At 51.0% G+C, this 26,822-nt stretch overlaps 1 protein-coding gene and 1 non-coding gene across 2 annotated transcripts; one reads left to right on the top strand and one right to left on the bottom strand.

Annotated features, from left to right (window-relative positions):
- Positions 1 to 96: 96 nt before the first annotated feature.
- Smarcc2 (SWI/SNF related, matrix associated, actin dependent regulator of chromatin subfamily c member 2) lies at positions 97 to 25,259 on the bottom strand. The gene is made up of 27 exons (XM_052753737.1): positions 25,112 to 25,259; positions 22,852 to 22,971; positions 21,101 to 21,186; positions 20,225 to 20,306; positions 20,042 to 20,134; positions 18,954 to 19,023; positions 18,681 to 18,750; positions 15,574 to 15,580; positions 13,720 to 13,798; positions 13,551 to 13,588; positions 13,170 to 13,300; positions 12,902 to 12,973; positions 8,755 to 8,868; positions 8,222 to 8,375; positions 7,437 to 7,529; positions 6,984 to 7,103; positions 6,836 to 6,898; positions 6,228 to 6,486; positions 5,830 to 5,991; positions 5,498 to 5,562; positions 4,930 to 5,065; positions 4,685 to 4,854; positions 4,213 to 4,347; positions 2,645 to 3,032; positions 2,268 to 2,351; positions 1,923 to 1,988; positions 97 to 1,370 (listed from the first exon to the last, which is right to left on the bottom strand). Exons 1-27 carry the CDS (start codon positions 25,220 to 25,222, stop codon positions 1,294 to 1,296), a joined length of 3,045 nt encoding a protein of 1,014 aa, XP_052609697.1. The 5' UTR covers positions 25,223 to 25,259; the 3' UTR covers positions 97 to 1,293.
- A 616-nt stretch (positions 25,260 to 25,875) lies between these two features.
- On the top strand, positions 25,876 to 25,957 carry Trnas-cga (transfer RNA serine (anticodon CGA)). Its single transcript has one exon. It is a non-coding gene; the product is annotated as a tRNA-Ser (tRNA).
- Positions 25,958 to 26,822: the final 865 nt, after the last annotated feature.

Genomic DNA, 26,822 nt, shown 5'->3' with positions numbered 1-26,822 from the left:
CATTTATCCAGGAAGGGACTCCAGGAAGGCTGCCCCAGCCCAGTCTGCCCCCTGCCTAGCAGCCACAGGTAAGAGAACACAGAGGCATCCACAAGGTGGAACTGAAAGCAAATTAATTTATAAAAAAAGAAAAAAAAAAGGAAAGGAAAGGAAAGAAAGAAAAGAACAAAGAAAAGAAACTTTTACAGAAAACTTTGAACAGAAGGAAGGTGCCAAGATGCAGAGGAAAGAAACACTGGGCAGGAGGACCAAGCAGGTGTGGAGCCTGGAGTCCTGCGGGGGGCAGTGGGGAGCAGAGCCATGCTGCGCTGCGCCCAGTCTTTGTCCTCATTTGGGGAGGGAATTCCTAGCTATCAGTGAGGGCCTGTCAGGCTTGGTGGAGAGGGCAGAAGTTAGCGGTGTCCCACTGTCAAAAGTAGGTCTTAAGTGCTTTTCAAATTGTCAGGGTTTACAAACTCCCCATCCTCTTGGAGCTCCCTGTTCCATGCCTTCTAAGCACTCACAGATACGACCAGGGAAAGCAGGAAGAACAGCCCCAACTGTGGCCCTTTCTTCCTCTAACACCTACCACGGAATCCCCCCAAAATATGCTTCCCCACCAAATACACATACGCTGACATCAACTAAGCAGGTGACTTTTAAAAACAAACACAATGCTGACATCCAGAGGGAAGGTCATTGGCTGAGCTGGGCTGGCCTGGAACAGCAGCAATGACAAGCGGCAGGAGGGATTAGCGTGAATAAACTGGAACCGGTGAGGGAGCTGACTCAGTACTACCAAGGGGCTCAGGGAGACAGGCTTGGTACCCTATTCCATCCCCACAGCTCACCCTCAAACCCTAACTCCTCTTAAAACCTGCCCTTTCCCCTCCAAGTTATCTTTTGTGGGCTCCAATGTGTCGTCTTTTTAAAACCTCCCTTTTAAAGGGCTCTGTTTCCGTGTTATCCACTTCAAAACTGCAGTGAGTCTGAAGGGGGTAAAAACCCTCGGAAGTGGTTAGTAGAACCTCTATAAACATCTTTCCCTACCCCTTCCTTTGAGGCACCGTCTCCATCCTATTCTCTCTCCCAGGCATCAGAAACATCTTTTAGTCAGAAGTCCATGGTTAAGAACTGGATATAAAACTGCACACCTCTGCTGGGCATGGTGGGGACGGTGAAGGGGCAGGAGGAGCTTTCCTTACGTAGTGATGAACTCTCCAGGCTGAGGGAGGGTCCCAGTAGTGGGGGAGGGCTGTTCCTGGAACTGTGATCTCCATGGGGAGTGAGGGGGAGAGATGGCTGGCTGGTTCCTCACTGTGGAGGTGGCACAGGGGTGACTGTGCCTGGGCTCGGAGCTGTGGGGTCTGGAGGCAGGGGGGTGCCTGGGTCTGTGGAGAAAAGGAAGGTAAATAAATGAGCTGCAGCAAGCAGAGAGATGGATCCAGCCCCAGGCTCCACACACAAACAGAACTGGGCATGGCATGCAGTGGGTGGGTAGATGAATGAGGTACCCACTCTGTTTAACTTCTTTTTCCCCAATACCCTTTTCCACCTGACACTGGGAAAATCTCCTCACACCCCAAACCATCCTCCTGCCCCCAAGGACTCTAAATGGGGCATCTGAATGTGGTGGGAACAAGCAAAGGGATGCCATCGTCATGCAAATGGGTAGCTAGTTTCCAGGTTCACAACTGAGGTCCTCTGTGCCACTGGACTCCTCCAGGACCCACCAGTGAAAGGCCCCAACGTCATCCCAGAGGTGGCAGCTGCCAAATGGGGAAATGGAGGACGGCCAGAGAGGCCCTTCCTCCTGGGTCTAGTTTTACCGGAGTGCTGAAAACGGTCGTGGAGTTCTAGCGTCTAACCCTTTCCCCTCTCGCCCTCCCTCCCACCGTGTGGAACCCTCTCCCTCACCCTTTCCCCTTCTGGCCCCTTCTCACCTGGCAGTGGGCTGGCACTGGGCAGGAGGTTGCCCTGAACAGCCGCCACAATGGCAGGGCTCTGGGCTGCGGCGGATCCGAGCCCCGGCCCGAGAGGCAAGGAAGATGGCATGGTGGTGGTCGCCGGCAGGTTAGGATGTAGAGGGTTCGCCATGGACACAGGCAGGTTAGGTGGGGGGATAGTGCCCGGGGCAAACGGGAGATGGTGGTGATGCCCATGCAGGTTAGGAGGAGGGGGAAGGTTAATACTAATGGAGTCAGCTAGACTACCAAATGGGATGATGGATGGAGCAGCAGGAGGAGGAGGAGGCGGCATGCCAAAAGGCAAACCCAAAGGAGCATTACCCGCCACGCCTGGGTGCCCGCTGCCTGGCACTGCCCCTGGCATCATTGAGGGAGGAGTTTGTTGGTTGGGGAACGGTGAGGGGCCTAGAAATAAAGAGAACGAAGAGTTGGGGAGAGTAAAATCTTATACACCAGCTCAAGCTTCACTAGCCACTAGCTGGTGACAACCCCCGCCCCTTCCTGACACTGGAACCCGTGGTAAATTCTTGGAATAAAACTCCAGATATCCCTGATAGTTTGGGGACATAATATAATGGAGCCCATGTGTAGAAACTACAACCAACTCTTTATCTCCAGGCCCATCAGGTATTCCCTTCACAGGAACCAGAACATCTGCAGGCTCCCTACAGCCAACAACACTCAGAACCCATACTCACCATGGGGTCCAGGGGGGGGTACCCCTGGTGGGACTGCCCCAGGCTGGGGGGCTCCAGCTGCTTGTGGCTGCTGTGGCCCTGCAGTTGACCCTGCTTGCCCGATCTGTTCAGAAGGGCCCAAGCTTCCAGGAGGGGCCCCACCGCCAGCAGGAGCAGGGGCCACAGCTGCTGGAGCCACAGCTAGACCATGGGCTGTGGGTGGCCCAGCAGCCCCGGCTGGGGGTATGGGCTGGGAGCCTGGGGGCAGGGTTGGCGGCTGCTGCTGCTGCTGCTGCTGCTGGTGCATCTGCTGGAAGTGCTGCTGCCTGGCCCTCATCTCCGCGTACTTCAGCTGCTCCATGTGGAAGGCCTGCCGGTCGGCCAGGAGCTGCTGCCTCTGATACTCCAGCTGCCGATGCCGATGGAATATTGTTACCAGGCTCCAGAAGATCCCTGGGCAAGTGCCTTGCCCCCCACTTTTTCTTTTGAAAATAACTGATCTCTCAAGCACCTCACTCTTTCCAGATTCTAAGACCGCCACGGCTCCCACTATCCGTATGGTTCCTCGCTGCACTGGAGTGCGTCTGGTGTGGTTCTGGCTCATTTCAATCCCAAACTCTGAATTTATTACTCTGATCTGAAAATGCTTCCGGTTCCTACCAACTCAAGTTCTTTTCCTTCAAAATCAGCTAAAAACTGTTCTTAGGCAGCCATCCCAGATGGACTGACTGGCCTCTGAATTTTGATTTTATTCTGAATCTCTCAGCACTTATTTTTATTTATTTGTTTGTTTGTTTATTTATTTCCCAAAACAGGGTTTCTCTGTGTAGCTTTGGAACCTGTCCTGGAACTCACTCTGTAGACCAGGCTGGCCTCGACCTCACAGAGATCCGCCTGCCCCCCTACTGCTAGGACTAAAGGTGTGTGCCACCACACCAGCTGAAAAATTTTAAAGTTTTTTTTTTTTTTTTTTTTTTTTTTCTGGAGCTGAGGACCGAACCCAGGGCCTACTGAGCTAAATCCCCAACCCTTAAAGTTATTTTTAATGATATGCATGTACACGTGTCTGTGTGTGGGGTATATGCATGTGAGTGTGGTGTCCATGAAAGGCCCCTTAGGGCCTTTTGGAAGAATAGTCTGTTCCCAACTGCTACACCACTCTATCCCCTAGAAAAATCTCTTAATATGAATTTTCTGGGTAGTTTAAGCATTGTTAACTGTTTCTGATATCTTTTTTTTTAATATCTCCTATTGAATATTTGATGTTTCTGAGAGCAGAGTCCTCATCTTCTATTTCTTTTTAAGCCGTCAAGGAAACTGAATCCATACTTGTCTGTCCTATCTATTTCCCAAATTGACTTCCCTAGTCTCTTATCATCTCTTAAATCCATCCAGTCACTCAGCTTTATGAGACTCTAGTAAGAGGCAAGCTTTGCTGCAGAGGTCAAAGGCCTCATCAACGGCCCGCCTGTGGCCTGTGGGTCTCAGCTGAGAGGCTCCCCACCCTTCTCCCCTCGCCTGTGATGTCCTGTCAGCCTCAGGACCCCCAAGCCCAGGCTTCTGCTGGCCCCTGATTGGACACTACTCACTGCTTCTCGCTCCCGATCCATTATCGTTTCCAGCTCCTCAAAATGGCGGAGTTTGATCTCTAGTTTCTTCATCTGGGTCTCCACCAACAGGGCCACCAAAGACTTGATCTTCCTCTCCTCAACAGCAGCCAAATGCTAGGCAAGGAGTGTGACAGGGTCAGCCAGAGGGTCAGCTGCAGACATTCCGGGGAGAGGGAAGGGCGGGGGCTGGCAGCCTTAAGGAGGAAGAGCTGGGATCACAACTCAGAACAGAATAACTCATTTTTTTTTTTTTAATAAAAAGCATGTAGAAAAAGAATAGCAAGAGATAAGACAAGTCAAAGAAATCCAAGGGCTGGAAAGAGCCAGTGATAAGAGACTGAGATGACTAACTCAGTCGGGATAAGGTAGGAAGGAACAGCCAACACTTCGGGAGTGAGGCAGGAAGGGCGTCAGAGAGGTGGGCAGCCTCTGCCCTGAGGGCCGCCCTTACCTTGGCCTTGACTGCGGCAGCGGCCAGGGCGGCGGCAGCAGCGGTGGAGAGGTTGCCTTCACCAATGTCTCGCTCCACCTTCGTCTTCCTCTCGCCCTCGGACTCGCCGCCCACTTCCTTCAGCACCTCCTCCTGCCCTTCTTTCGGCTCCTTCTCTTTCTCAGGATCACCTGTTCCGGGACAAGGCTGGGTTAGCCTGTAACTGCACATTTGCCCCGTGTGCACCGCCACTCTGGACGGCTCACCTATCGGGTCCCCGTCACTCTTCTCGGACTCCTTCTCGCTGTCCCCTTCCTTCCCTTTCTCTTCATCCTTCCTGGGAGCCTCACTGGCTTCCTCCTTCGCTTCCTCCTCGGCAGCTCCTGCTCCTTCTCGTGCTTCCTGCAGTTTCCAGAAGAAAGGGAGACATTAGGGGATGCAGTTCTCACAGGGGCCCGGGCTGGAGACTGACTCGACCTCCTTCTTTGTGTGTGCATGTGTAGTATGTGGTGCGTGCCCGTCGATGGGTGTGTAAGCCTACGTGTGTACATGCCAAGGCCAGAGCAGGACACTGGGTATCTTATTACCTTAAGACAGGTCCCCCCTCCAATGGGGTCCCACAGAGGGGTGACAGGCACATAGAACAATGCAAAACTTTTAACATGGGTGCTAGGGATTCTAATTCAGATTTGCAGAATGAGCACTCTCACCCACGGAACCATCTCCTCAGCCCCATGTGACCCCTCACTTCAGGAGACTGCCCTTCCACTGGATTCCTTATCTCCACAGGCTGTACTAAGCAGCCTCTTCCAGACCCAGTCACTCCCTCTGTACCTTAGGCTCCTTCTTCTCATCTGCTGCCTGGCCCTCTGCCCGTGCCTCGTCAGTCCCGCTTTCCTCTGGACCCATGGGGAAAGGAAAGAAAGGAGAGATGTCTGATAAGTCCTGTCTATGTGACAATTTCCCAGTAGCCAAAAACCTCAGGGACAGGACCAGTAGGAGCCCAATTCCCTATAGAGACACCATGAAGGAAAATAAAACCCCACAGATTTCCTCTCCCACTTGTGCTGTGATGGGGCAAGAGGAGGGTGGGATGGCACCGGCACCGGGAGGCCAGGGGCCCTGGCTCTCGGCGAACGGGAAGAGCTCTAGAAGCCTGTGCTCACCAATGCGCTCGGGCTCGTCAGAGGTGGTCCCTGCAATGCCGCTGCTTTCGAGACCAAAGGCAGGGTCTGCCTTGCCTGTGACCTTGGCGGCTTCTTCCACTTTCCGCACGTGGGCTTCCACCAAGGCTGTGGGCACCTCTTCCTTCATTTTGGAAAACTCTTCTGTAAGACCCAGGGGGAAGAGGCTGGGATGTAGCAGGTGGACAGTCCTGGTTATCCCTGTGAAAGCTTTCCTACAGGCCCGTCTTCCTCCAGGACCAACATGGAGTTTAGACAGGTGCCTGACCTAGGGCGGCAACAGACGGGCCAGCAGGGAGCCAGACTTGAGGAGGTTTCAACTGTGAGCATCTACCCCTGCAAAAGCAATCTAAGAAGGCCGACCCTCTCCCCCAAATTACCTAGGGCTGACTTGGCAGCAGCGGAGGCCACTCGGGGGTCGACGACAGAGGCCAGGAAGGCAACAGTGCTCATGACAGGGTTGCCTGACTGACTGAAGGGGATGGGCTGGTAGGCCAGAGGGCCCAGGGAGGCCTCTGAGTCCTCCAGGTACGGGTCTTCAATGGGAAGGCGAAGAAAGTGCAAGATGCACTCATCCTGCGTGCGGCTTCCCACATGTTCAGACACTTTGTTCCAGTCATCCTTGTACATTTCCAGAGCCTGGTGGTGGTGGTGGAGACACAACTCTGCTTACTTGGCCACTTTCCTCGAAGGTCAACTCCCCATCCTACCAAGGGCATCTGGTTTCAAAGCTTTGTGTTCTGGTATGTCTGTACTCTGCTGGATCCAAGGGGATCTCCAAGTGGCACTAAGAAGGATATGGGATTACGAAAAGGCCCAAATCCTTGACCTGGAGCTGTTCCTGGGACAGGTGTGACAGGCACCAGAAAGAAGAGCAAGATCATGCTCCACTCACACCAGACTGCACGTGTGTCCCCCACTCACAGGGCAGCTGCACCCCAGCCACTCCTCCCTCACAGCAGAGCTCCCCTGGCTTTGCCCCAGTCACCTCCAGGAGCAGCAGCGTCTCCTGCTCGGTCCACTCCCGGGTGGCGCTGGCCGCAGCTTTGCTCTGCAGAGAGACGGGGACGTCAGGACAGAGGCATCTAAGCCGTGTGGACTGCAGGTTCTCAGCCCGGGCTGGCCGCACCTCATACCTTGGAGGGAACATTCTTCTTTGTGTACATGTCTGTGCGCAGTCCAAAGTTCTGCATGTCCGTTGGTTTCTCTTTGCCTTTGTCAGGAAAGTTGAGCATTTGCTGGGAAGCAGAGCTCTGCTATTTGCGGAAGGGAAAAAGAGGTGAACGTAAGTAGCCACAGGGGCCAGAGGCAGAGCGAGAGAGAGAGAGAGAGAGAGAGAGAGAGAGAGAGAGAGAGAGAGAGAGAGCGAGAGAGCGAGAGAGCGAGAGAGCGAGAGAGCGAGAGAGAGAGAGAGAGAGAGAGAGAGAGAGAGAGAGAGAGAAGCTTCCTTCCCGAAGCCAGGGAATCCCTGGGCGGGACTTCCTCCCTTACTGCTGTGGTTCCTCTGCTCTCTTGTCTCTTCTTCCCAGGCAGGGGCCCCCCAGTGAAGGGGCAAATAAACAGCCCAGCGGGGTCTGCACCCCACCTACCAGCTCTGGCTTGCCCTTAGCCGTCTCTGGCACCAGGTCATCCAGCTCTTTGCCCTTCCGCCCAGCCTTGGTATCAGCATCAACCTGGCGGCCCTGGGGGACAGAGCTTGGCGTCATGGAGGCTGGGCAGGAAATGGCCAGGCCAAGGCCTTGGAGGCCTAAAGATCAAATGCTGGGCGGCCCACAAGCTCTGGGGACACTCATGCCACCGTCCCATGCTGCCTCCATGATTAATTAGACATGTAGTTGGCATGATAGACATCTGTAGTCACATGTATCTTTACAGACTCTCTAAGGAGCTGGACAGTAGCTGGACTGAATCCTAGATTCAGTCTGTGTCTTTGTGTAAGCCACATAATGTTTTCTTCTCTTTTAAAATAATGTATGAAATGGAAATGGAAAAAAATGAAGGTGATAATAATTATGAGGCAAAAATGAAAAAAATATGGGCAAGATGACAAAGTATAAAAATTTCACACACGTTATTGCAAGCAATTTCTCTATCTGCTCCACCTCCTACATCAGCCTGTCTGTTCCTGGGCTGAGGAGCAACTTCTCTCCCTCAGCTAGTGCTTACAGCTTAGCTATCAGAGCTAAAAGAGGGTACTAAACACATGGGCTGATTCCTGTGGCCCCTTCCAACTCATGGTAAAGGAAGAAACCCTACAACACTCCTGAATCATTACTCTAAAAAATATCAAAATAAAAAAGTAAACAGAAAAAGAGAAGTCCAAAGAAGCCCCATCTTACCCACCCAGCCTTGTCCCCAGTGCCCCTCACCCTACCTGTGGGGTCTTGGGTTGAAGAGGAACCAGCCCCGATGGTGTGTCCGCCAAGACATGGAAGTGAGAAGTGGGTGGAGGCCCCATTGGGGTTGGTCGGCTCTCAGCATCTACCTGGTAGTTAATAAGACCCCACTGTTCCAGGAAGGCATGGACCCTGTGAGAGAAAGCAAGGCTGGGCCATATGGGAAAGCCAGAAAGGAGGAAGGTTCCTCCCATCACCCACTCATCACCTGGAGACACCCAGGTACACACCCTCAGCCCAGGATCCTCTCCATGACCACATCCTAGTGACCATCTCTTCCTAGACAGCTAGCAAAGCCGTCCAACTGTCTTTCCGCTAAGGACACAGCCCTCTGTCCTCCTTCACATCACATTTCCAACCCCTAAGTCACTCACTCCTCAAACCTGCCATGCAGGGCCTTTCCCTAGGTGTGTTCTCCTTGTTCCCTATTTTCCCGCAAGTATCTGCAGCTCTGCCAGGACACACAGACAGACGTCCTCTCAAACCCACTCTCCTCAGAAGCAAGACCCACCTCATGATAGCGCAGACATCACCTGCCAAGTTCCGCCGACAGGCAGTGGATGTCAGATACTCCTGGGGATTCAGTCGGTAAGTGTCAATCATGAAGTTTCGATATGCCAGGTAGCTTAGAAGAGTCAGAAAGACGAGTAAGAGGAAGAAAATTAATGTTTGTTGAGGCCGAAGGAGAAGAAAAATGGGGAAAGTGGCAGTGACCCTCCTGGGTGACAAAGACAGAGAAGGTCATTTAACTCAACTGAGCACCCAGCATTCTAACTGTGTAGTGGTCTAATGTTTCCTGCTGGGGGCCGACCAGGCAGAAGACCCAGGTTCAGTTCTCAGCGCCCTCATGGTGGCTCATAATCATCCATAACTCCAGTTCCAGGGAATCTGATGCCCCCTTCTGAACTCCATGAGCACCAGGCACACGTGGTACACACACACACACACACACACACACACACAAGCTAAACACTCAGACATAAAATCATAAATCTAAAATACAAATGTTTCTTGCATTCTGCTTGATGCCTTTTTTAATTAAATGAATTGGCACCTTACTTTTACCTGGGATTCCTACCCTCCCAAGTGCTGAGGTTACAGGATGGACCATCATGCTCAATTTACCCAACTTTTGAAATAATAATTTAAAGGTAAGAAAAAATGCCTGTTTCCCAAGACACTAAGTCAAAGTCCTTACCCATGCAACTAGCCAATCGGCCTCATGCTGGAGAAGAACCTTCAAGATTGCTTTTTTTTAAATTTTTTTTCTTTCGGTTTTTCGAGACAGGGTTTCTCTGTGTAGCCCTGGCTGTCCTGGAACTCACTCTGTAGACCAGGCTGGCCTCGAACTCAGAGATCCGCCTGCCTCTGCTTCCGGAGTGCTGGGATTAAAGGCATGAGCCACCACCGCCCGGCTTGATGATTTTTTTTTTTTAATTTATCATTTTTGAGACAGTCTTGTGTAGGTATAGGCTGGCCTTCAGCTAGATCTGCATCACAACTCCACATCCCAAACGCTGAGATTATATACCACCATCCTGGCTTTTAATTCTTGATTTTTATTTATTTACTTATTTAGGGTCAAGGTCTCACATAGCCCAAGCTAGCTAGATAGCCAAGGACAGCCTTGAACTGCCAATCCTCCTGCCTCTGCCTCCCAAGTGCTAAGATTACAAATATGTAACACTCCATTTTTTAAAGTTAGTTTTTACGTATGATAGTTTATCAATTTATTTACACTATTCTTCACATGTAGGCAGTCTACAGCACACATGTGGAGGCTGGACGACGACTTCCATGAGCTGATTCTCTCCTCGCCAGGGATCAAACTCAGGAGAGATGTAGACTGCTGAGCCACGCTGTGATCTCTCCCATCCCCCTCTCTTTTTTCCTTTTAAACTCTTACTTTCTCATATACTTTTATTTACTAATTCTGTGTAGGTGTGCATGAGCACCGTGTGGACCCTGGGTTGTCGGGTCCGGCATCAGGGCTTCTACCCCTCAAACCATCTACTCACTTTCTCTGCCTTTTTTTCTTTTTTAATTAATCAATTGTGTGCGCGTGCGCGCGCATGCATGCTTCAAGGCATGTGTATGGAGGTCAGAGGACAACCTATGGGAGTCCATTCTCTCCCTCCACCACGTGGGTTCTGGGGATCAAACGCAGCCCACCAGGCTTGGTGGCAAGCTCCCTTACCCACTGAGCCATCTCACAGACCCTTCGTTTGTTTTTGCTTTAAAAAAAGATTTATTATATTTTGGGGGCTGGAGACATGGTCCAGTGGTTAAGAGCACTTCTTCTTGTAGAAGACCCTGGTTCAGTCCCCAGCATCCACAGCGTGGCTCACAACCACCCGAACCCTAGTCCTAGGGGATCTGACACCCTCTTCTGACCTCCAAAGGCACCTGCACATACACGGTGCATGCTCATACATGTAGGAGAAGCACTGGTACACATCAACAAATTAAAAAATATCTAGACTTATTTTATTATGTGTGGGGGTATGTGCACTTGCATGCAGATACTCCTGGAGCTGAGTTATAGGTAGTTGAAAGCCACTTGATATGGAAGCTAGGAACCAAACTCAGGTCCTCTGCAAGAACAGTTCACACTCATAACCACAGATTATCTCCACACACACCCCTCTTTTTTTGTTTGTTTGTTTGAGGCAGAGTCTCTCTATATAGCACTGGCTGTCCTGGAACTCATTCTGTAGACCAGGCTGGAAGCTGGCCTTGAACTCACAGAGATCCACCTGCCTCTGCCTCCAGAGTGCTGGATTAAAGACATGCGCCACCATGTCTGGCTTTTTTTTTTTTCTTTCTTGAAACAAGATTTCACTTTGTAGTTCAAGCTAGTCTGGAACTTGCTTTGTAGCCCAGACTGGCCTCCAACTTGTGACCTTGCCTCAGCTGCTCAAATGCTGGGATTACAGATGTAATTTGTATTTTGAAGTTAAAAGATTTAAAGTCAGATGCCAGTCTTGTCGTGATAATGTTGTCAAGCTATCTGAAACTTAAGACTCCTTTGGTGTCACACAGGGTGTCCATGGGGAACTACCTATGTCTGGCATATTGTAGCTCATAAAATGGCAGCTGCTTTTGCTGGACCACTCACAGTGGCCTGTAACTCCAGCTCCAACAGTTCCAACACCCTTTTCTGGCCTCTGTGGGTGCTGCACTCACATGCACATACCCACACACATACAATAATTTAAAAATTAAAATAAATCTTGGAGGGCAGTGGTGGTGTACGCCTTTAATCCCAGCACTCGGGAGGCAGAGGCAGGTGGATCTCTGTGAGTTTGAGACTAGCCTGGTCTACAGAGTGAGTTCCAGGACAACCAAAGCTATACAGAGAAACTCTGTCTCGAACCCCCCCGCCCTGCAAAAAAAAAACCCTCTTAATATTAAAAAAAAAAAAAAAAAAAAAAGGCCTATCAACCTCGTAAGACTAGCCAGTGCATGGTGGAGACTAAGTCAGTGCTGCGGGTGAGACGCTCAGTAGATGTCAGCAGTTCTCATTGAGTACTCCTGAAAGCATACCACATGGAATCATGTCATTTGGCCACTAACTCCGTTTTCTTCCTGACAAACCCTGGCCTCTTCAGGAAGGAAGAGACCCATACCAAGCTATGGAGAAAGCAACAGGTGAGAGAAGATGACCCCACAGAGGGGAGGCTGAGCAGCAGCAGCAGCAGGAAGTGCAGAGGAAACTTCCCCAGTTCTCAGCCTCGTCCGCCCTGTCATGTGCTCACTCAACGCCCCTCACCACAGTCCATTTCCAAGCCAGAGAGATGAGTAAGAAGTTTGCAGAGGGTCGGGGTGGGAGGTTATTAGAAGAGAGTGTGTCCTACAAGACACACATGGAAAACAGCAACTATCCGATTCAATAAACACCAACTCGTAGCCCTAAACCTGTGATTTTATTATTTGTTTTTGAGATCAGGTCTCACTATCTAGCCCTGGCTGGCCTCGATCTATGTAGATGAGACTCAAACTCACAGAGCTCTGCCTGCCTCTGCCCTCTGCCTGCACGGTGGTGCTGGGACAGAGCTCTGCCTGCCTGTGCCCTCTGCCTGCACGGTGGTGCTGGGACAGAGCTCCTGTGCACATTAGGCACCAGTTCCACTTCAGAGCCACATTCTCCAGCCCTAGTCCTGGACTCTACATGCTACTCTTCCAGATGTGAACTCCATCTGGTATTTCTCAGAACTGGACTTTCCTTCTCGTCCCTCCGATTTGAGCTCTTACTTCAGCCTCCACGTGCAGACGTGAACTGCCAGGGTTGGCCTTATCTTGTTTTTCTATCAGGATTTCAACCTAGTCATAGTCATTTACACTTTAATTGAAGTTGCTGCATACACTAGGGTTACGTGCGTTTCAGATAACACGACAATCATGGACTGAGATTCTCCGCATTTGTTAAAATGTGAAGCAGTGGCAGCATGGGGCAGGTACTTGTTTTATACAGAGCACGCTCTACGTTATCATCCTCAGGCACACCTAGAGAACAGGCTTTAAAGGGTTAGGCTGTGGCTGCCTAGTGGCATCTCTCATGTCTCCCTGGAAGCCTAACAGAGCCTGGTTGGATGTTGCTAATCTGGAGGGGTGAATGCAGAAAGGACACCAAAGAGAGTCATGAGCTGAAATCTTACATCTCTGGAGTCTTGGACTTGTTCTTGCCGTTGAAGAACTCAGGGAGAGCCCTCCGTTCGATGGCGTGGACACTGCAAGAGAAGTTATAACGGATTCAGAAGGTACTAGGGGCGGGAGAGAAGCCCTAAAGGAGTGAGGTCATAAGCGCCCTGAACTGTAGAGGGGAGCCGGAAACTCCTCTGGAAGGAAGCACACCGCCAACCTCGCTGAGGCAGGAAACAGGACGGCACAAGGGAAGAGGAACCGAGGGATAAGTTGGCACAGTACCTGTTGTAGTCAAACCAGGCGGCGTAGCTGGGAATGATGATGTGGTGGGTCTGCTCAGTCACGTTGTCCTCATGCAGGTCTGGGTTCTTGGTCTGCTCCCCTTTGTTGCCGGTACTGCTCTCATCCTCATCCTGTGAGTACGGAGGCTGCTGGACACTCAGCACTCCCACGCCCCGCCTAGCATCCCTCAGTCTCTCCTACACCCAGGAGCATGGACACTAACAAGAGGTGATGAGGAGGAGCCCCATGGGCCCTGGGGCTCTGAGTGGGCTGCAGCTCTGAGCAGCAGCTAGATTAATCTATGGTGGGAAAAGCCCAGGCAGAAGGAACTGTATAGTCACAATCACACAGAGAGGTAGAGCCTCTCTAAACTGGCTCCACCTTGCCCGTGGTCTCCATGCTTTCGTCCTCCTGTTCATCTGAAAGAGAAAGAAGGCCAGATGTAAGGTCAGAGCCTCCAGAGGAGCAAGGGCCTCCTGGAAAGCCAGAAGGCTGGGGGAAGGTGAGCTCTCTCTGCTCGGCACTGCCTCCTTAAGGCTCCCGGTCTTACCCAGGTCAGTCATGGTGCCTCCTTTGACTGGGGCCGACTCCGAGTCCTTCTTAGTGTTGACTGCCAGGAGAAAGAGCCACTGTATTAGACATGTTAGCCAAAATCAAGCCCTCAATTCTCAACTGTTAATAGTTTTTACATATCTTGCTTTCTCAAAAAAACTTTGAAACACACTAATTTACTGCCTTACCCAACCAATGATTTCATTTAGCTTCCTATCTATGTGTATAAACACCTATGATTCTCCTGCCTCAGCATCCTGAGGGCCATTCCTGTGTTTGACTGGTCCTTGTTTTCCTATATCTTCTATGAATTTGAACTGGATCATCTATAGACAAGCAGTTGGACACCACCCTTGGTGTCCTGGCAACTGAACCTAGAGTCTCCTGCATGCACGCAAGCGCCCCACCGGAGTGCAGCCTCGGCCCTGAGCCTTCCGTTTTTATTTTGAGACTGTCTCATGTATTCCAGGCTTCCACCTTGCTGTGTGACCAGGAGTGACCCCGATTCTCCAGCCTGCACTTCTGAGTGCTGGGATCACGGTCCGCACCATAGCCCCCCCAGCTCCTCAGCACTCTTTCTGTTCTTTTTCCTCAATTTTTTTTTTTTATTTTGGCTTTAGCTTTTTGAAACAGCCTCAGGCTGGAGAGATGGTTCTGTGGTTAAGAGTACTGGCTGCTTTTACAGAGGTCCTTAGTTCAATCCCCAGCATTTACATGGTGGTTCGCAACCATCTATAACTGCAGTCCCACAGAATCTCTCACATTTTAGTCAAGGGCTAAATCTTAGGAGCACTGATCTAACTTGCATGTGATGTGTGTCTTGGGAAAATTTGAAATTTACTCTAACAAACCCAGGCATGGTGGTTGGTTTGAAGCCTGAGACCTCTAGCTTTTAAGGTTCTCAGGATTGTTTGGTGATACTGGCACTGAAGCAGGAAATGCCAAGCCAAAGACTCATAGCAGAGAGTTCAAACTGTTGTTTATTGCTGAAAAGTGATGATCCCAAATGCATGAATATTTTTAAAGTGAGAAACCTAGCAGTCAGAAAAAAGCAGTAGTGTGTGCTTTTGGCTGCTTCCAGATCCAAGCTTGACTTCTTCAGAAGGATTCTGCTCTAGAGTTCTGAGTAGAAGAGGACTACCAGATTTGCATTGTGGCACTGCAGACACAAGTACAGCCTCATGAGAGCATTTCAAGAGCTGATGCCAAATAGGAGAGGGATCTCTCACAGGGTCAAGAACTGACTCCTAGAATGAGGACTGGTCTATGCCTACCCATACACTTTGTGCACTGACATTTAAAGCTGAGGATTTACTGCAGGTATATCTTAATTCTGAGGCTGTGTTTTGTATTCACCAGTAAAATGGGCAAGAAAGATGCCTGTGAAGCTCCAGCTATTCAAGCCAATCCTCAAAGGAAGACTGTGTTTCAGAGGTCACTGTGCTCTGATTTGAGATGCAGAGAATAGCATGAGCTGAGTAAATCTAACCATCTGAAGTTTTCAATAAAAACAGAAGATTTGGAGCAGGAAGTCCTGGATATCTATACCAAAATTTATGTATTTCCATAATAGGAAGGATTTCAAAGGAGTCATAGATTGAAAGGCTCCCCAACATAAGATGCAGGGAGGAATGCAGGGATCCCCTGAAATGGGCTGAATACCTCCACAGTGATGGACCAGATCCTATGCACAAGTTCCAGTTAGAGTCTGAACTGATGCAACATTGCTTGGGCATGTGTGTTCCTGTCTTCCAGCACATGGAACAGGAATTTTGGATGACTTCTGTACATGCCTAACGGGAAAGTTGTAACTTATGGAGCCATGAATGCCTGATGACCTAGAACAATTTACCAGAACTCTAGGGGTGGATAGCAGAGTGGTAGGTGGGGCCTAAGAAGGTAAAATCCATGGAGGAGACCATTGTAAACCCCAGAGCAGATCTGATCTGGTGTTTGCAAAATTTATGTGATCAGGGCAGTGGGGTACTATGCTCTAAAAAGCTAGTGGGCAGGTAAAGCCTAAACAGGCTTTAGGCCAGTTCCCAGCAGTGAGGCTTGAAATTTAGACAGGTTCAAAAGCTTTCAGGAAAGAAACATTCAAAAATGGCAAGGGGGTGCCTCCTCAATCTGTTTCATCCTCTCTTTGTTAGGAAGGAAATGAATAGTGGGAGTTCTTTCATTGGACTCAGCTGATAAAATTCATCCAGGAAGTTTCAGGAAACATTTTGGTGGATTTTATGGATGCCCAGTTGGCATTTAGTGGTGAGGAATGGAGCTTCACTAGCTTTTGAGGCAGAGGCAGGTGGATCTCTGTGAGTTCAAGGCCAGCCTGGTCTACAGAGTGAGTTCCAGGACAGCCAGGCTCCAAAGCTACACAGAGAAACCCTGTCTCAAAAAAAAAAAAAAAAAAAAAAAAAAAAAAAAAAAATCTGCCCAGGCTGAGTAAAATAGGGATAGGAGAGTCTAAGGCTACAGAAGGCTCAGACTGGACATAAGACACTTTAGGCTCAAAAAATGAAGACAGTTCAATTTTCCTTTCAAGCCTCAGGTACAGTTAGTGGTTTGGCCTGTGATGAAACATTTAAGGTCAAAATACTGTGACAGCAGTAAGGTGTGAGCCATTTAGCAAAAGCAGGCTGTTGGTGATGTGCCTGCAAGTGGAGCTAGCAACTGTTAATGAGTTTGCATCTTACTGAGGATTACAGGGGCTTCACCAGGTTGCCAGGACTCTTGTCTTGTCAAGAGCAAGTGCTGTTGCAAAACCAAAGCTTTCTTTTCAGCTTAACATTAGATAGCATCAAAACTTTCCAACAGGATTTTAGAAACACAATATTGAGAAGAGCCTTGTGAGAGTCAGCTGGTACCATGAGCATGTCATGCAGTCTGGCTGCTGAATGCTGTCAGCTAGAGAGGCAATGCTTGGCACAAGCCTTGTAAAAATTTGAGGCAGCATCGTCTAGGCCGGAGAGCACAAGGAAAGGGAATTTCTGAGGTACAGGGCTTAGGACTACAGCAATGCTGACTCAAATGAGAGAGCTCCCTCATGCTTAGAATGGCTCAGGAAGTGAATGACAATGGTTCACAGCTTGGAAAGCTTCTCTGCACAGCTGGGTTTGGCTCTTCTCACTGATTGGTTGGCATTGATTCCATGAAACCCTCAGGGGACTCTGTGCATCTGGGCAGAGTGTTTAAACAAATATCAATTTCACCTGCCCCATGAGAGATTAGGCTTTGGGGAGTCATGAGAGGGCTAGGAGGCCTCAAGGACACACTTCCTGTGCCAGAGGAGCCATGTAAGTGCAGAATGCCTCTGGGCACTGTATGCAGGCACCATGGTGCTTTCTCTGGTGGGAGGAGGACTTCAGGGCTCAAAGGCAATGAGACTGTTGAACTGGTGTTCCCTGCTTGGATGATTTAGGTCTTTTAATTGGTAATCATAGCTTGTTAAGGCTTGTCAGTGTTCAAAAAGGGATGGTATATCTGACATATTCAAACTGGTTACTTGTGAGGACAGGTCTGCTAACAGGAAGTTCCCATTTGGACTCACTTCTCAGCTTGAGACTTGCCTTCCAAGGGTTGCTTTTAGGATCCAGTGGCACTGCCTTGATTCATGTCAGTCAGGAAATGTGTGGTTTCCTGTCATGGTAACAATTTTATAGCATATTTATGCTCTCCTCTTGGCGGCATCACAAATAACCAGGCCAGTTTCCAGGAAATCATTGCAAATGTTTACCATGGCACAAAGGATGTTCCAGTTGACATTATCAAAGCCAGGCTTCTAGACTGGACTTCACAGCATGAGAAGTTGTGTCATCAGAACTCTCAAGTTGTTCTTTAAGGAGAAGTGGGCTCATGTGGCCTGTTTACCCTTAGTCATTCACATGTCAGAAATCTCTAGGTCAGGAAAAAAAATTCCTTTTTCCATCAGGAACAAGTGTAAACTGGGACAGGAATGCAGGTGACCTTTGATCCCTTGTCTGAATTCATGTGCCAACTCAAGCTATGACTGCCTTGAGTTCTGGCAACTAGTGTGACTCTCTTGAGAAGAAGGGGAACATTTCCATGTAACAGGGACTGAGAGCCAAATCAAAAACTGTTAATCTGGATGGAGCTCAGGAAAATGCAATTTTGGACTTTGGCCTTCCCAAAGGACAGTTTTTTCTTTTTTATTTTTGACATTTTAGATATGAATGGCTCACATGTGCTCAGAGTCTGTGTGTTCAGGAGGCATCTGCAACTCTTAGCATTCAAGGCTTTAAAAAAGCTTCAGCCTTACTCTAACTGTAGTGCAATACTGGGACCTTGTCTCCTGGTGTCTTGTGGGTTAAGCCCTGATGTCTACAATGTTTTCCAGCTGTCCCATTGGTACACAGAGATCAGGTGTCTTATGATCTTGGCTGTTTGTATTGATTTTGGGATCCTGTCCTGGAGCTTGTGGGCTACTGTGAGATCCTTTAGGTCTGTTGGATTTACCAGTTGAGAATCCAGAAAGAATGGGTGAAAAGTTCATTGCTGGACTTGTGTGTCTGACAATGGCCTGCAGTCAGGACCTTTTTTTAATGCTGGTAGAGGAACTTTTAGATGTGCTCTACTGTGATGTTTGTTTCTGTGAATCAAGGCATTTCTGTGCTGGCATGAGCTGAGGGAGACATTTCAATCCAAGTCTGAGTGGCATTTGGCTTGGGCCAAGGCATTTACAGTGTGCTTCAATCTTAAGGAAGCACAGGAATGCTCAAATTGATGGACCAATTCTTTGAGGTTTTTAGCATGAACTTAAGTGATTGAGGAAGTTATTGTACTTGCTTAACTCACCCAAAGTAACTAGGGATGACCATTGTGCTCCCAAAAAACCAAACAAGGAAATAAACAATCCAGAAACAGCGCCTTCTTGCTCTGCCAGACGGCTTCTGTGTCTGGCGGCTGCTGCTTCTCCTGACCACCCGGAGACCCCATCCTCACCTGTCAGGGTAGTAGCCCCAGTGCAGAAGAACTTGTTTGTCCCTCTTCATGACTGGCCGCACCCATTCCTCTGAGAACAGAGAAGAGAGAGATGAGTGGGGGGCACAAAGAGCGACCAGACAGAGGCTTTACTTAAGTGTTCTCCTGCTCCAACAGGAGACTCAGGAACTCATGGGATGAGGATTCAGGACTGCAATGCTCGGAACCTCAGGTGGTGGACAGTGATCCAAGTCACCCTCCATCACGGCCGAGGACAAGAAAACCTGGTCTCACCTTCTTCCAGGTTCCCTGGGACAGGATACACAACATGGGAGGCGTTGCTCTTATCCTCGGTGATGGTTCCCTGGACAGCACAAGGAAAAGCATGTAAATCTACTTCCTCTTGAATTACTCTTGGGTATAAATAAAAGAATTAAAATATAACCACGGATCTCCCTTTCTAATGACATCTTTCTTGTGGTGGCATTAAAATTAGTTTGTATTTTCTAGCAACACCACCTAAGTGGCAAGGAAACACAGTGGTAATGATGTGTTAGCAGTGGAGAAAAGCCAAAGAATTAAATGTCCCACAGACAGCCCTCTGCATAGATACCCTACATATTGGAGGTGTTTGTGTGTGCAGAAGGTAGAGGACAGCTACAAGGGTCCTTTACATTTCTGAGACAGTTAACCAGGAGCCTGACACTCCAACTAGATTAGCTGGTTAACGGCCCCCAGGATCTACTTGGTTCTACCCCCAGCACTGGAGTTACAGGTACGAACCGCAACATCCAGGCTTCACGTGTTCTGAGGATCCAGACCCAGGTCTTCATGCTTAGAGACCTACCCATAGGGAATTTAAATGGACTGTATGTGCCTACCCATAATATCTGCTTCTTATTAAATAGCTCCCAAGAGCGGAGATTTTGTTGTGGTTGTTTTAACAGTATCACTCTACAGTCCAGGCAGGTCTGAACACACTATGTAGCCAAGCATGACTTTGAACTTTTGATCTTTCTGCTTCTACTTCTCAATTGCCAGGGCATATCACTGCACCTGATTCCAAGGTTGCATTTATCTGAAATCAGGTATGTCTAGTTCAGTGGAAGATGGTCTCCTTCATCCAGGCCAATGCAATGCCAAGGAGCAGTGATCACCCTATCAGGCCTGGGAAACGGAGGAGACAAACAGGACCAGTGCTACTCAAAGACTTGACTGTAGTTTTCTACTGTGGCGGGGGACAGGACAGAAGAAAATGCTGTGCAGGCTGCTGCCTGGTGAAGATACCATCAGTCATGGAGGAAGAGTGCAGCAATGGTAACAATGAGTAAACCAGTCAGGAGGACAGAAGCCCCGACTCACCTGCCCTCCCTCACACTCACCTGATGCCTCTTAACAATGTCCTTTAATTTCCCTAGCAGTTTGGGCTCAATCTCTGGGCACAGGAAAATGTTAGGTCGAGACAGGCAATTATTCTGTGAGAAGAAGTAGATGAGATGAGGGAAGACCATTCTGTACTCTTACTTCGGACAGGGAAATAGGCAGGAGATGTGCTTGAGTATTACCTGTACCAAGGACTTCTCAATGGTCATGAACATTTCCACATTGCGGTCCATGCGTGACGGATTCTGGAAATCGTAACGCCGCCTTGTAAAGGGACAATAATCTAGTAAATTACAGTTTATGTCTGGGGAAAAGGGAAGGGTACAGGACTTTTTTTTCTTTTTTAATTTATATTTTTATTTTACGTGTATGGGTGTTTTGCCTGCTTGTGTGCACCATGTGCCTGAGGAGGCCACAAGAGGTCACGGGATCCCCTGGAACTGGGGTTACAGAAGGTTGTGAGCAGCTGTGTGGGAATGGGACCAGGTCCTCTGGAAGAGCAGCCAGTGTTCTTAACCACTGAGCCATGTCTTTAACCCCAAGGGTACATAACTTCTTTTTTTTTTCCTTTTTGGTTTTTCAAGATAGAGTTTCTCTGTGTAACAGCCTCAGCTATCCTAGAACTCACTCTGTAGCCCAGGCTGGCCTCGAACTCACAGAGATCTGTCTTGTTCTGCCTCCCAAGTGCTGGGATTGAAGGTGTGTGACACCAACTCCCAGCTTGGTACGTAACTTCTTAACAGGGGAAGTTAGGAGATAATCTTGTCATCAATTTTGTCCCAATCACAGAGACGAAGGGTTCCTAGTCTCCTACGTGCCACTCTGTGTTTAATCCAAAAGGACAAAGTCTGAGACGCCGGCCTAGAGCCCCCTCCCCACAGACTCCACACCCACTCATTCGTTGTGGGGACTCTTCTGGCTATCACATCTATTTTCCTGATCCATCAAAATAAAAAGACACAGGATTTCTAATGTGTTCCTTCACTTCAGAAGGACCCCAGGAAGTAATGGGAATTTTCTCTAAACTAAACATAAAAAGCAGAGAGAAGGCATCTCACCATCCCTGGTCACTCTTGAATTTGTAGGCAGCTGCAAGAATGTGGCACAGGGATCCTCCTGCTTTGAAATCTAGGAAACATTTGATCTACAAAATTGAGAGAGGGAAAAAGTGTGTGAAAGTTACATTGTAAAAAAAATTTTTTTTGTCACATACACATCCTGCCACAGAAATCCCACTCTGAAATGACCTCCCTCTCCACTGCTTTGTTTTGTTTGTCTGTTTTTAAGACAATGTCTCACTATGTAGCCCTGGCTGGCCTAGAACCCACATGTAGACCAAGCTGGGCTGGAACTTGTAGCAATTCCCCTGCCTCTATCTCCTGGGTACTGGGATTAAAGGTGTACACCACTATGCTCGTCCCTCAGAGTTGGGACCCACGTGTCACTGCATCATTTGACCTGGAAAAGTTAGAAAAGAAACCAATATTCATAAAGAAGATGTCACTTTGGACCCAGCACTCCACTGGATTATCTCATGTACTACTGACGAAACACTACAAAGTAGGTCTATTTAGTTCACGTGGTGATGAAATTATTAAGACTCATAAGGGTTACCCCACAGTCACCATGTAGCAGAACCAGGACTAAATACCACTTTATGCAAATCCAAATCTCATTGCCCCTTGTAAGGAATTACATGTAATAATTGTGGGGCGCGTGTGCGCGCTCGTGGAGGTCACAGGGCGGTGTGCTCTCCTTGCAGTGTGGAGGTTGTTCAAGAGACTAGGAATGAGCACGTTATCTGCTGAACCATCCTCCTTTGTGGCACCGAAGATACAATCCAGGGCGTCTCACAGGCTAGGCAAGTACTCTCTCTACCAGAGCTATATCTCCAGAACCCCTTTTCTAAAATTTTAAGACAGGGTGTTGCCAAGTTTCCTTGGCTGGCTTCAATCTGTAATCTTCCTGACTCCGGCTTCTTCTTCTTCTTCTTTGTTTTGTTTTTTGAGACAGGGTTTCTCTTTGTAGACCTGGCTGTCCTCGAACTCACAGAGATCCACCTGTCTCTGCCTCCCGAGTGCTGGGATTAAAGATGTGCACCGCCATGCCTGGCTGTGACTCAGGCTCCTAAGTGAGGGTATATCAGATGTGGGCCACCACACCTGCCCTCAAACCCCACTCTTGTATTTTACCTTTCTAGATTTATTTATTTTGTGTATAAGTGTTTTGCCTTGCTGTGCATCATACGAGTATCCATGAAGGTCGGAAGAATCCCTGGAGTTGGAGTTATGGATGGCTGTAAACCACCATGTGGGTGCTGGGAATCAAACCCAGGTCCTCTGCAAGTGCTCCTAACCACTGAGCCATCTCTCCTGCTCCCAAACTTCAGACCCTTTTAAATCAAACCATGAGAGAGACACCGGAGGACTAAAGCCCCCATTCTCAGATTACTTGTTGCACAGAGTTCTTCCACAATGACAGGAGAGTCAACTGGGGGCTAATTCAAGCCGTACTCCCCTGACTACTAACGGAGACTATCACTGTGGGAAATAAATCTACAAACATGAAATTTGAAGGAAAAAAAGGTGGGTTTTATTTTTGTTTTTCTTTTGAGACAGGGTCTCATAATACAGCACACACTATCTGAACTGCTATGTAGATCAGGCTAGCCCTCAACTTTTGATTCTCCTACCTCAACCTCCCTAATTCCGAGATTACGTGCACGTAGGGGAAAAAAAATTAGAGCGAAACAACAAAACATTCCCTTTCCAGTTTGGAGGACGCGTCCCCCTCCCCCGGTGGCACTCACCGGCAGTTTAGTAAGGGGTGCATTGCTGACATGTTTGCCAAAAACCTCTTCCTGAAACTGGAGCAGCTGTACAACCAGGCTAGACAGGGACTTGTTGGTCGGTGGTTCTGCTTGTATGTACTGAGGAAGGAGGGAAAGGGAGAGACACAGACTCCAGACAGGTTCTCCACCACCTCCCACTGCTTTCCCGTGAGTTCTTGGAAGCCCCTGGGACAGACAAAAGTGTGCCTGCCTCCTCCACACGTCTGTCTGTACCGGGAGGGCTCTGGCAGCTCCTGTGCCCCAGTCCAGGTTGCCGGGGACGGGCAGCTCTGCACTCCTCTTTAGCTGCACCCCGACGCCGGCACTGCGGGACACCCTGAGAGCTGGCCACCTCGTCCCCAACCAACAGTAACATCCTGTAGGTTTAGGGAGTTCAAGGCAAGACAACAAGTACCCCTTTGAGGCTCTGCGTGGCACAACAATCTTATTTCTTGGGGGAACACGATAAAAAACCAGGCTTCCACCCATCACGGTGCCTTAAGAGAGCCAAGCGGCGAGGCAGGGCAAGCTGGCTTCAAAACTCAGCCATGGTGGAAGCAAAACCTCAAACGTTTTGCTTCCACCGAAACCAGACGTGGTTGTCCTTGTGGGGTCTCCTCTCCAGCAAGGAGCGCGGACCGCGCACCTGTCCTGGTAACAAGCAGGAAGACAACATCTTCCTATCCCTTCCGAGGAAACAATGCCCTCAGACACTGCCGTCCCACGCTACCCGGGATCCTACCTTTCGGTTCTGCTCACTGAGCCGGGAAGCTGATTTTCCCTTTTCCCTTTTGACCCTGATTCCCTCTACCCTAAGGAGAGCCGGCACCTCTGGCCGGGAGGTGTGAAAAGATCCGTGAAGGGAGAAGCCCATGACAAAGAACTTGAAAGCTGAATCAGGTCACAGCTGTCGATCCCCTCGGGGCTCCAGACTCCGACCCTAGGTCGGGGCTCCCTTCCAAAGGTCAAAAGCAGACCACCGGGAACCGGAGCCTCCCGCCGGGGCTGCGCACAAGCCCCAGGCCCAGCAGCTGTTTGTCAAGAGGCTGGCAGAGGACCCAGCCGGTCTCAGAGCCAGGGTCAGCGGGGGTCCCGGGGCTGCCCGCCACAGTCTGACGGCCTGCCAGGCTGGGGTGGGGAGAGTTGGGGCTGTGAAAGCGAGCTGGGGGGCGCGGGGACGAACCCTTGGCCCGGGGGGAAGCAGGCCGTGCCCGGAAAGGGGGAAAGGCCGAGCGAGCGTCAGTGAAAACACAAGGATGAGATCTGTCTAAAAAATGATAATGATGATAATAATAAAGGGCAGGCAGGGCTTCTCGAACCCTTTTGTTCGCCACCCCACGATTTCCAGAGGCGGGGTGGGGGTGGGGACCGGCGATCGGAAGCCTGCCCCGGCCTGGGGACCTGCTCGAACCCAAAGCCACGCCAGGCCGGCCGGGTGGCAGAGCGGCGGCTGCATCGTGAGGCCGGGGGAGGTCTGCGGGGCTGCTGCCCTGCGACTCTGTGCGCGCCCCGGTCCCCCGGGGAAGAAGGCGGTGTGCAGGGGGGGCCTGGGGGAGACAGGTGACTCCCCCCAGGTGGAGACCCGGCCATCGGGCCCGCTCGATGCCTGTCTACCCTCCCGCCTTCCCCATCCGCCTCTGCACCGACACAAAGCACCGACCGACCGACCGACGGACCGACCGGGGAGGCCTGGGCCGCGCCGGGACCCGGCTCGGCGGGGCACCGCGGCTCGCACACCCGCGGCTCGTACATCCCGGCTCGTACATCCCGGCTCGCACACCCCGCGGCTCGCACACCCCGGCTCGCACCCCGCGGCTTGCACACCCCGCGGCTCGCACACCCCGGCTCGCACACCCCGGCTCGCACCCCGCGGCTTGCACACCCCGGCTCGTACACCGCGGCTCGCACACCCCGCGGCTTGCACACCCCGGCTCGTACACCGCGGCTCGCACACCCCGCGGCTCGCACACCCCGCGGCTGGCCCGCCCTGGAGGGGCCGGTTGAGGGCGAGAGCGATCGGGCCCCGGGGCCGGCCGCCGCCCCGAGCCGCGAGCCGCCGCGGGGGAGCGCGGGGCAGAGGGCAGGGCGGGGGCGGGGTGGGGGAGGGGCGCGGGGCCGGGGGCGGGAGGGAGGGGCGGGCGGGCGCGGCGGCCCGAGGGTGGGCCGGCCCCCGGGGAGCCGGCGGGCGAGCGGGCGAGCCCTTTGTCCCGGCCGGTCGGGCCCGGGCCGGGCGCCCTACCTTCTTGTAGTTCTTGCCGAGCCAGAGCCGCACGTTGTCGAACTGGGCCACGGTGTCCGCGGCCTCGTAGTACTTCACGTTGGGGCCGCCGTCCTTCTTCCGCACCGCCATCTTCTCGGGCTCGGGCCCCGCCGCCGCCGCCCGCCCGCCCGCCCCGCTCAGCTCAGCTCAGCTCAGCTCCCGCCTCCCCTCCTCCGCCCGCCCTCCCGCCGCCTCCCGCCGCCGCGGCCGCCGCCTCCCGCCGCCTGGGCTGGCCCCGGCCTGCGGAGCGCCCCCTGCCGGCGGCCCGGCCCGGCGCGGCGGCGGGAGGGCGGGCGAGCGGGCGGGCGGGCGCACCCGGGCAGCGGCGGCTGCTCGCCCGCCGGGGTCGGTCTGTCTGGCGGCGGAGGGGGCTCCCTCTTGCACCGCGCGGGGACGCCGGTCTCCGGGAGCCCCGCCCCGGCGCCCCGGGGGCCCCCATCGTGCTCGTCCCCGCGGCACCCCGAGCCCTTTCGCTCCGACAAGTTCCTTTCGCGGGTTCCCTTTCTCTTTCAGCCCCCCGGGGGTCCCCGGCGCACCCCGCACCCTGCGGCGCCCGCCACCCCCGGGGGCCCCGGGGCAGGGGGGGTCTTGCCCGTCGTCTCCGATGAAGGAACGGGTTGGGCGAGCCCCGAACCCCCGACCGTCCCGGGCCGGGCCGGGAGGGAGCCGAGGGGTCGCCCGAGCCGTGCGCGGCCGCCGCGCGGACCCTTTCTGTAAGCCCGCGGCGGAGCGCAGTTTTGGGAGTCACGGTGGCCGAGTGGTTAAGGCGTTGGACTCGAAATCCAATGGGGTTTCCCCGCACAGGTTCGAATCCTGTTCGTGACGGCAGTCTTTTTTTTTTTTTTTTTTTTTTTAACCCTCCCCTTCCTATTTAAATGAGGAAATAAAAAGACCGCACCACTTCATTGGGTCAGGTCGGGGTAGCGTAGAAGCTGAATTATATAGACACAGCTGTATTGGCCGCTAGCATCCCAGGCACTTGGAGAATTCTGTAACGGTTCATGGGATAATGAAGGATTTGAGTGAAGATGTGTTTTGTTTGGGACTGTGGATGTTATGCAATGATAGGCAAGCCTGAAATTTCCAGGACAAGAGGGCATCTTTGAAATTCATGGCCTGATGACCCTGGAGACCCAAGAAACAAACATTCTCTCATTTGGATTTTTCTTTTTTAAATTTTAGGCAGGACCTCATGTATCCAGGCTGCCCTTGACCTTGTCCTGTAGCTAAGAATGACCTTGAACTTCTGATCCTCCGGCCCTACCTTCCAAGTGCTGGGGTTACAGGTGTGTATGAGCATACCAGGTTCACGTGGTGCTGGGGACCGAATCGGGGGTTCAGGTATATGCTAAGCAAGCCTTCATTTGAATTTTCTTGAGATTAACTTCGTGTATTACAGGCCTATAGAAACTTAACCACCGCAGATCTGCAGCCGAGACAATAACTTGGTATTGAGTATTCGTTGAGTACCAGAAACAGGTTAAAATCTCTATGTATATTAACCAAGCTAGGGAACTCATCCTTTCTCAACCTCTTATGATTTCACCTTCCCTACTTCTTGGAGACTTGTTCTTTTTATATTTAATTTCTTGCATAGCAAAATCTTCTCCATCCTTGGAGCTCTGAGAATTCATGGAGCTTTTTATGTATTTGTACTGGTTTCCACCATCATATGGGTATCTTACCCTCC

This window comes from Peromyscus californicus, unplaced genomic scaffold (assembly GCF_007827085.1).
Source record: "Peromyscus californicus insignis strain IS unplaced genomic scaffold, ASM782708v3 Scaffold_24__1_contigs__length_46423439, whole genome shotgun sequence".
In the NCBI taxonomy this organism is placed as follows: domain Eukaryota; kingdom Metazoa; phylum Chordata; class Mammalia; order Rodentia; family Cricetidae; genus Peromyscus; species Peromyscus californicus.
The sequence above is the reverse complement of the archived record's forward strand: the minus strand, read 5'-3'. Positions and strand labels throughout refer to the sequence as shown.